Raw genomic sequence first — 11,108 nt, 5'->3', positions numbered from 1 at the left:
CCATATTATTTTTAATTTTTATTAAATATTTATTATATAAATAATGAATAAAAAATTTAAAATAATTTAAAAAGAATAAACTCAAAAAAAAATTTAAAAAAAATATTAAAAATTTAAAAAATTTAAAAAAGTGTGGAGTGTGGAGTGTGGTGGAGGTTGTGTAGCAAAGCTCTTGCATAAAAGGCTGGTTGAAGGAAGCGCGCCGATGGCTCAAACCGAAAGGTAAAAAGGTCGGGATTTGTTAAGTATTGGTGGATACAAAATGGCACAAACTGATAAAGCGATAACCATCGACTCATTGATTAGCAAGGTTTAACATTACCCATAGCATCCTCATTGATTTAATCAAATTTATTTTTAAAATTTAATCAATATCATATTTCTTTATATTTATCTCTTCTATTTAAATTCAATTTCTATATTAAATTATCTATTTATTCTCTATATAATAATAAAATATTATTAATTTAATAATTTTTTAAATTTATTTTTATTACATTTTGTAGTTCTACTAATTAAATATTAATAATAATTATATTCTAATTAAATTAATATTAAAAAACCATATTTTCAAAAGTCATTTAATACTAATAATAAAAAATATTTGATTAAACTCATCTAAATTTCTTAATTACAAACCAAATAGTATTTTTAATTAGAGTGAAAAATTAGTATTTTAATGTTTGATAAATCAACATTAATCTTCTATCTTTAGCCAAAATCTAAATTATTTTAGATATGTTCAATCCAATGTAAAATTTTTTTAGCATATATATTATTTAAATTTTGATTATACTTTTTATTTGATCAAGTTAACAAAGATGCTCTAACCTACTTTATAAAGCTTAGAGGAACCCAATAAATCATGAGGCCGGGATAGCCGCACTTTCAAATGCACGTGGATAAGATGCAACAATAAACCTACCTCCTTTAAATATCCTTTATAAAGTCGGTTGTCGATATCAACCATCTAAATAAACTCTTGACTTCCTTTTTCATTTTTTTTTTTTTTTTTTGAGGAATGTGTTTTGTAATAGAGGAAGGTTATAGTCATAAAAAAGAATTATATAAAAATAATTTTATAAATTGATATGATTTTATATGATCTATTAGATATACTTTATAATAAAAATAATTTTTTAATCTAACGAATCTGAAGACATATTAATTTGTAAAATTATTTTTATATATTCTATTTGTGATTAAAATATTTCTCTTTACAATAATGCATGCATGATTATGTGCTCTTGAATTTTCAAATTAGAAGCATAATTATGCATGCCCTCTTTAATATCTTTGCTAATTGCTACTCTAAGGAATTAATGTCCTATTTATAAATCTGAAAATGAATTTATAACATATTAATGTAGCTTCCGTGATCTTTAAAATTAACATTTTTATCGTACTGTTATTTTATAAAGTAATGTTACGTATAATAGTATAGCTATGTAAATATCATACAATCGTTTTAAAATAAAAATAAAATTTATTATTATAAAATTAATTTTATTTTATATAAATATCGTATTTATTTGCACAGCACTACTCACTCCCAGATAAGGCAATGGATGCTGCTGGACAGGATGGACACCATGCCGAACAAACTATGGAGGACAAGCCCACGCACCTACAACTAGAAGCCTCTGGAATGATTCTCCAATAACAAAAATATTCACGTGGTTCCCAGAATCCCAAGTCTGTAATACAGCTTTTCTCTTTACCCTTTTCGTATAAATAGGACTGAAATAGTCACTATATTCTATCGATGAAAATTTGAAATATACTCTATAATGAAATATTACTCGATGAGGAATTTCTTTCCGGGTAATATAAACTTACAATTCTTTTATCCCTAATTTATTATTTTTAATGTATTTTTTTTAAATATTTTTTTAATATCTTTAATAATTAAAAAAATTAAAAAAATATACAATTTTAATAATAGTCACTTTTTTTAACTATTAAATAAAAAAAATTAAAAATTAAAAATTAAAAAGAATAATAGAAAAGTAATAGAAGATAAGACTCATTATTCTTTGAGTTCTGCTATAGCCACCGAAAAAGTGGCTTGAATTAGGCTGCTAAATAATATATTTTATTTTATTTTATTTATGTATTTTTTAATCATTATAAATATTTTAAAAAAAATAAAAAAATTTATAACATCATTAAAAAAATATTTTCTTAATCACTAAATAAAAAAAATAAAAAATTATTCGGGACACCTTTTCGGTCTCGAATCCAAGACCGAAAACATTTCTCTTCAAACACCTCGCCGGCATCACTACACCTTTCCGTTTCAACGTTTGCATCAATTTTTTTTTATTATTTAGTAATTTTACATGTATTGGTTTTTTTTATTTTTTAAAAATATTTAAATTTATTAAAAATATATATATATAAAAAATCACTGGGTGATACGGCCAGCGATAAGAATGGGATGGCATAATAGCCCCACTCTTTTCTCAAGAGAGTCTACTTTGCTGTCCCAAGTTGATCGCTCTATTTGACCGTTGTTTAATTATTTATTTATTTATTTATTTAGTTATTAAGAAAATGATTTTAAATATATTGATATTTTTTTAAAAATATTTAAATATATTAAAAAATGTGAAAAAAAAAAATTACTGGACAGTACGCCCAATAAGAGTGGAACAACATAATAGTCTACTTTTTTTCTAAGAAAAAGTCTACTTTGCCGCCCCAAGTTAATTGCTCTATTTGACTGTTGGTCAATTTTTTTTATTTATTTAGTGATTAAAAGAAGTAATTTTAAGTATATTGATATTTTTTTAATTTTTTAAAAATATTTAAATATATTAAGAAAATATGGAAAAAAAAAAAAAATGGGTACAGCAGCAGTAAGTAAGAGTTGGCCGGCATGGTAGCCCCACTCTTTCCACAAATATCATATCACTGCATTGAGTTCCCTCATTTATTGCTCGTCGCTACATGCGCAGAGTGGTTTTTATGAGCACGCACTTTCCAGTTCCACTTCCACTTGCACCAATTCTCTATCCCAGGACCCACTCCATTACACACCCGCACACACTTCAAATTCGATCATTTTAACCATTAAGAGAAATTCAGTGAGAAACCCCTTTTCCTCTCTCTCTCGGGGAAGAACATAGTCCTCCCTATACAAAGATAAGAGAAATTCAGTGAGAAACCTTTCATGGCGTCTTTGCTAACACCACTCAACCAGTCCATCTCAACTCTCCGACCTCGTTCTCCAGGGCTCCTGCCAAGACACAACCTCATAAAAACCCAAAATCTCGGCCTTCCAGAGAAACCGTTTTCACCAAATTATAAGCCAGCCATAGGCACAAAATGCTCGACAGTCTCGAGTTTAATCCTAGAGTTGGATGAACCTTCGACCCTAGTTTTCGAGGAACAGGACCGGCCCCTTTGTGAAATTTGGAAGGAAATTCAGGGCAACAATGACTGGGAAGGCCTTCTGGACCCCATGAATTCACACCTCCGACAAGAAATCATCCGGTATGGAGAATTCGCACAAGCTTGCTACGATTCCTTCGACTTTGATCCTCACTCCAAGTACTGTGGCACATGCAAATACCGAGGAGCCAATTTCTTCGAAAAGCTCGACATGGCAGACAAAGGCTACAAAATCAGCCGGTATTTATACGCAACTTCAAACATCAACCTCCCCAATTTCTTCCAAAAATCCAAGATGAGCAGCGTTTGGAGCACCCATGCAAACTGGATGGGATATGTGGCGGTTACCACCGACGAGGAAGAGATCAAACGGCTGGGGCGGCGCGAAATTGTCATTGCCTGGAGAGGCACAGTGACGTTCCTCGAATGGGTATGTGATCTCAAAGATATTCTCCACCCGGCGAACTTTCGTGGAGACCCATCGATCAAGATAGAGTCGGGCTTCTACGACTTGTACACCAAGAAAGAGGAGAACTGCAAGTATTGCTCATTCTCAGCTCGTGAACAAGTACTAGCCGAAATCAAGAGGCTTCTGGACTACTACAGAGGAGAAGAAATAAGCATTACAGTGACGGGGCATAGTCTTGGAGCTGCTTTGGCTATCTTAAGTGCTTATGACATAGCCGAGATGAAGCTAAATATTGTACGTGATGGTACTGGTTTTGCGACCAAGATTCCCATCACGGTTTACTCTTTTTCGGGTCCTCGAGTGGGCAACCTCAAGTTCAAGGAAAGATGCGATGAGCTCGGAGTTAAGGTACTGAGAGTGACAAATGTGCACGACAAGGTGCCAACTGTACCTGGGATAATTGCAAACGAGAAATTCCAGTTCCAGAAGTATGTAGAGGATGCTATGTCATTTCCATGGAGTTATGCTCATGTTGGAGTGGAACTTGCATTGGATCACACTCAGAGCCCTTATCTGAAGACGAATAATGATCTTGGTTGTGCGCATAATTTGGAGGTTCATTTACACTTGGTCGACGGCTACCATGGGAAGGGACAGGAGTTTCGGTTGGCGACGAAGAGGGATATAGCCCTAGTCAACAAGTGCTGTGATTTTTTGAGGACTGAATATGGGGTGCCTCCATATTGGAGGCAGGATGAGAACAAAGGCATGGTCAGGAATGGCGAAGGACGGTGGATTTTGCCGGAAAGACCCAGATTGGAGGCACACCCACCGGACACTGCCCACCACCTTGAACAAGCACTCAAGATTGCTACCTCTGATGAGATCTGTGATTAATGAATCGTGAGGATCCCATGCACTAGTTTTGATGGTAAGTTGACCGACAATTGTTACATGTTGTAAAAATATTAATTTACCTAAATATTTTTATAATAAAATTTGTTTTGGAAGTATCTCAAAACATCTTTTTACAGCAATAAAGAAATTCTAAAACGAATAAATTTATAAAATGACGTACATTTAAGTAATATCTGGACTAATGTTAAATATAATTATTGAATAAACGTCATTTATTTTTTTTAAATTTTATATTTATTCACTCTTTAAAAAAGAAATATCATTTTTCATTTTTAAACAAAGCATCTTCAAACTGTACACGGGCAACTTTACCTGCCTGTAAATCCAAGTTGATGTTCTGTAAATTGATCATCAATGTCCTTTCTTAGACAAGAGTAGTGCTCCATTTGCAGGATGGGAAAGCAATCAAAATGGCTACTTATTGCTGGACTGGACCACCTATCATGTTCACTTGACCATAAACATGTCGTACAAGCAAAACCTACGTCACCAAAGTAGAAGAACGTGGGTTTTGAATGATATATATATATTTTGGTTGTCACTTTTTTTATTCTCTTTAATTAGTACTGTTTGTTTTTATATATTAGGTTTAATAACTTATCATCCGGTTTGAAAAGGTAAGCATAACTACTTAATTTATATTATTTGTGTGCCCATCACTAAATTCCTTTTAATTTTTTAACTCAGTAAGTATTAATAAATGAGTATAAGTACCGTTGAGTCAGCGATAAAATTAATACTTATATATAATTAAATGGGATTATGCAAGTTTCTTAGGGTGTTTGAATTTTCCTATTAAAAGATTTATTGTGGAATTTGTACAATCGTAACATAGTAACGTAATTGGATGATGAAAAAAATTAATTTTAAACTAAATCATGCACCCATTTTGCAAAGTTATTGTTGTTTCTCCTTATTATGATCATGTCGGAAAATGTATATGATCTGTTGGATCCATGCACCGAACACTAGAGCCTGTTGACTCAAGGTAATGATGCTTTGAGAAGGCTCATCATGGGTAGGGGTGTCAAATCGTGTTAACAGGTCGTGTTCGTATCGTGTCAAGACATGTATATTATATTATATAGGTCAACCCTAACCCGATCCGTTAAGCTTATCGTGTCAAAATCTCAAACCCTAACACGACCCAATAACATAACGGGTCGTGTCGTGTCAACCCGTTTTGATCTATTTATGTAAATGGATTGAAACAAACCCAAAATTAACCTCTTTAATCTAGATAAGTTTAGCATAATTTTATATAAATGTTAAAATTACAATATCTATAAAAAAATATAAAATTAACTACAAGTCCAAAATAACAATCTAAACAATAAAAATATCGAAATTAAAATCCAACATTTTTATTTTTTAGGTATAAGGGTATAATTGTAATTTTAATTTTCTTAATGGGGTCATAACGGATTGACCCGTTATCAACCCGTTAAGCTATCGTGTCTTAACGGGTCAACCTGTTTTGACCCGAATCTGTTAAAGGTAAACCTTTACCCGCTTTTATCGTGTCGTGTTCGTATTGGGTTAATGGGTCGTATCACATATTGACACCCCTAATCATGGGTATTATAAAGTATATAGAAATGCTGGGTATACTTGTAATACCTTTCCAACGTTGGATTGCGCAATTCGGACCACATTGTGCGAGTGATGATTGCACTTTCCATCTCTTTCCCTCAATATTCCAAATACCACTATCAAACTTTTATAATTTGTCATTTTCATGTCCTATAACATCTTTATTTGAGAGATCAAGAGGAGAAAAACAATAGGAAATTTGAATCTAACATGTTCCACTATGATTAAATATTGTCACCTAGTTGGTAATTAATAATTATTAAGTACTTTAGAAATACAGATATTTGATACTTTTAACGAATTATGTTAAGAATTAATGATTATGTAAACTCTTTTAATATAGTGATATTTCTATAATAATAGGGTCAAAATACAATACGGCCAGCAATTGGACACTTTCAATTTAGTGATATTTCTAATTAGAGTGGAGATCGAGATCATTCAATGCTTTGATCAATGCCTGCACTAGCAAACATTGGATGCAATAATGTTTTGCTCAATTTTAGTGCAGTGAGGATAGGGATGTTGCATATATAAATTAAGTTTAATGCCCCCCAACCATGTTTTCACCAAATACTCTGTGAATTCAAATGTCATTATGAATTCTTGGGTGCGCAATAATATTACTGGATTTGACTGATGACCTCTTTAAGGCATTATATCTTCTCTCGTCTAAACTCATGAACATCTGTGCATGGCTGTCCAAAAATTTAGAAATTCTAGTTCCAGTCTGGCTTTCTTTAGACTGACTTTTGCATTAATTTTTTTTTTCTTAGTTTTCACTTTAAGTTCGATTCAATATTACATTAATTAGTCTGAGAGAACACACTCTACCTGAAGTAAAGATTTCAAATCCCACCATCCAGAAGAGGAGAGGACTTTCACTCTATGGACAAAATGTCTAAGAGACTATTTCTTAGACATTGATATAATTTAGTGGGCATTTGATATTGTTTAAAAATTTCACATACATTAATAAATATTATAAGATTTGTTTTATGTATTTCTCTCTTACTTGAAAACCTAAATTTATTTATTTTTTTCATATTTTACATCAAAATTTTATTCAAAATCAAATGCTAAATAGCAATCACTCCTGTTCCTTTTCAAAGTCTCATTAAAATGGGATATACAGTATATTGATAAACACAAAGCAACCTGACAACGCAACCCCCTCCCTCTCAATCCGATCGAAAAACATAAATTATTAAGAAGAAATATGTATAAATCCAAACCAAAGTCCATCATAAGGAAAAATTAACATTGTTCTAATTATAAGTTGAGCAGGGTTAATGTACTTATATTTTTTAGAACTGCTACAGATATAAATAGATTACATAAAAGTAAACGTACAAACTGATGTAATTTCATGAGATCCGTTAGATCAACTTTACAGTAAAAATAATTGTACAATATGACGTACCATATCAAGTCACTTCAGTTTGTGAGTTTACTTTTATTTAATCATTTTGTAGCTAAAGCATTTCTTTATATTTTTATTTACAAAACTCATTTTGTTAGTTTTTTTTTAAATTCAAATTTTAAATTTTAAATTTGATGATTTTCAATGTATTAATAACTAATATGTAGAGAAATAATTTTTTTATAAAATTTTCTTAAGTACCTTTAATATTTTCTTTTTCTTATTAATTGTGCTATCTTTACTGTATTCATTATTAATATATCATTTTATTAAATAATGAGAAGATAAAAACAAATCATGTTGCATGAGTAATAATATTCTCCTTCGAAAAGCGCTAAAAAATGTCTTGTGCAGAGCATGCGATACAAAAATAACTAAAAATTAAAGAAAAACATCACATGCAAAGTCTTGTTGTCAACCAAAAGACAAAACTAGAAGAGCGGTGCTACTCCCACACCGCTGGGAGCTCCAGCTGGGCTCCCGCTAGTAGTTTTGAAATGTATTTTTTGTTTTTTTTAACAAATATTTCTTAACATATTTAAATATATTTTAAAAAATAAAAAAATTCATAATATTATTAAAAAATATTTTCTTAATCATTAAATAAAAAATAATAATAATAAATTAATAATGATAAGAACTAACGGTAAAAACAAGTGGAAAGAATAATATTTTCCAAACCAGAATATGATGACTGGCGTATAAGAAATTGTAAGCCACTAATATAATAGTGAGGTGTGTGCTTGTTTCCAAAGTGATCATGGGAAACGTGTTGGCTAGCAAAATATGCAATGATATTGCATTGATCATCATGACAATATCCATCTTCGCCTACTATGTGTCCATTTTTAGCACAGTTTTATTAGTAGTTTCTACTGTATATAACTATAAGTTTAGTAGTACATTTCTTAAAAAAAAATAAAAATCAAACACTTTTTTTATTTTAGTTTTTCTTTTTCGGAAATAGTTATTTTGATCTTATCCGATCGTATATTAATAAAATCTTTGATGAAATTTATTATTCATTCAACTTCCAATAGAAAATTAAAACTCATGTCAACTTATTTTATATATTCAAACAAATATCTCAATATATATTTTATATTCAAATAAATTCTAATAGAACTTAACAAAATACTACTATTCACAAATCAACTTATGGTAGATTTGGATAGACAGTTTAAATAAGATGAGATAAGATGTTTAGAATAATAGTAAGATTTTTTTAGTTAAGATGAGATGGATAATTTGTGAAAAAAGTGTGTGTTTAGATAATGAGATGAGATGAGATAGCTTTGACTTTTTAGATTTGATAAAGGGGTGGGTCCCACTGTGCACTGTTCAAGTCAATTTTTACTGTTTTATACTGTTTATTTACTGTTAATTTAAATGGATGTTTTCAAAACTTAAGATATAAAATATTATGTTTGGATAGTCAAAATTACTGTATATTACAATTCCAGATTAGATATTTTTATCTGAAATGTCTATTCAAACCCATCCTTAAATTATCTGAAATAATCTCAGAATCCAAACCCATTTCGAGAGGAGTAGAAGATGTCCACGCATCTCATTATTAAGTATTATTAGCATTACTACTCAAAGATGATTTATGCAAGTATAGAATGTGCTAGTCTTTTAAAAAAGTCAATGATACAAGGCTCGAGACTTTAATAGAAGAACTCAAAGGGAAAGTGTAAATGCACTTTTTTATTTTTTTCTTTATTCATTTTTTATAGCTCTTTAAATATTTTTAAAAAATTAAAAAAATATATCAATTTACTAATATTTACTTTTTTAATTATTAAATATAAAAAATAAAAATTCAATTAGTCAGTTTTATCTATCCAACTAGCATTTTCCTTTATAAAAAACTGGAAGCCACTTGAGACCCCACCATTAATTTAAAATGAGTGCTGCCTTTTCTTTTTTAAAAAAATTGAATAGACTTGTACACTTTGACCTGTATATAGTATGAGAAAAGCTTATTTGCCGCCTATGTTACCATTGGTCAATTTTTTTTTTTTTTTACTTAGTGATTAAGGAAGTAATTTTAAATGTATTGGTGTATTTTTTTTAAAAAAAATATTTAAATATATTAAAAAATGTGAAAAAAAAAAAGAAAAAAAAAATGCCTGGGCAACATAGTAGCCTTACCCAATATCTCTTTTTCTATTTTCAAAGGTGCGCGAGTATAACATGCATGCCACCTCGCTTGCAAGTGTGTCTCGTGTATAACCATTTATTTTAGGTTGTGTTTGGGTAGTGGAGTGTTATAAAATAATTCTATATTATCTATGGATAAGATCTTGGATATGTTTATAAGTAATGAACAATCCTCTATTGTAAAACCAGTTTTATGATATGAGTTAGGCCTATGAATTTCTTAAAGATACCAGAGTCTGCTATAGGACGAATGAGGCTCATACTATTTACCCTGTGACAAGGACAAAAAAAAAATACTAACATGCACGTGAGGGAAGGTGTTGAAGAATAATTTCACATTGTTTGTAAGACAAAGTCTTGGACATGTTTATAAGAAATGAGCAATCCTCTCTTGTGGAACCAGTTTGATAAGATGAGTTAGACTCATGAATTTCTTCATTGTATCAGAGCTTGTCACAGAACGAATGGGAGCCCACACTACTTACCCTATGACAAGGACCATAAAAAATACTGGCCTGCACGTAAATGAGGGTGTTGAGGAATAATCTCATATTGCCTATGGATAAGGTCTTGGGCATGTTTATAAGGAATGAACAATCATCTCTTGTAGAACCGATTTAATGAGATGTTAGGCCTATGAATTTTTTCATGGTATCAGAGCCTGGCATAGGACGAATGAGGGCCCACACTACTTATCCTGTGACAAGGAACAGAAAAAAATACTGGCCTACATCTGAGGGAGTATGTTGATGAATAATCCTACATTGTCTATGGATAAGATTTTGGGCATGTTTATAAGTAATGAGTAATCATCTATTGTAGAACCAGTTTTATGAGATAAACTAGGCCCATGAGTTTCTTCATGGAGATCACTCTACAACTATTCATTATTATTTAATATTTTATTATTATTTTTCACTATTATTCAATATTTTATTATTATTTTTTTATTACCATTCACAGATCATCTGAGATCACATTAAGACCCGAAGGTACTCCTAGATTTGGAGCTCTTTAGAAATTGTCTACTATACTCCCCTTGAGTAATGAATACTTGCATATCGTTAATGAAGAAAAATTACTTAATAAATCACTTGAATGCCTGCAACACCAAATTAAGAAATTACCTGAATAGAAAAGACTAAAGAGAGAGGAAAAAATTAAGTGACCTATACGTTCAACAAAAATATATCATTAGAAGAT

At 30.6% G+C, this 11,108-nt stretch overlaps 1 protein-coding gene across 1 annotated transcript; it reads left to right on the top strand.

The window, feature by feature from the left end:
- Window positions 1-3,035: 3,035 nt before the first annotated feature.
- LOC108998721 (phospholipase A1-Igamma3, chloroplastic-like) lies at window positions 3,036-5,264 on the top strand. Its single transcript, XM_018975397.2, has 2 exons — window positions 3,036-4,736; window positions 5,116-5,264. Exon 1 carries the CDS (start codon window positions 3,176-3,178, stop codon window positions 4,700-4,702), a length of 1,527 nt encoding a protein of 508 aa, XP_018830942.1. The 5' UTR covers window positions 3,036-3,175; the 3' UTR covers window positions 4,703-4,736; window positions 5,116-5,264.
- Window positions 5,265-11,108: the final 5,844 nt, after the last annotated feature.

This window comes from Juglans regia, chromosome 14 (assembly GCF_001411555.2).
Source record: "Juglans regia cultivar Chandler chromosome 14, Walnut 2.0, whole genome shotgun sequence".
In the NCBI taxonomy this organism is placed as follows: Eukaryota; Viridiplantae; Streptophyta; class Magnoliopsida; order Fagales; family Juglandaceae; genus Juglans; species Juglans regia.
Note: the sequence above shows the minus strand (reverse complement) of the source record. Positions and strands in the feature narration are given on the sequence as shown.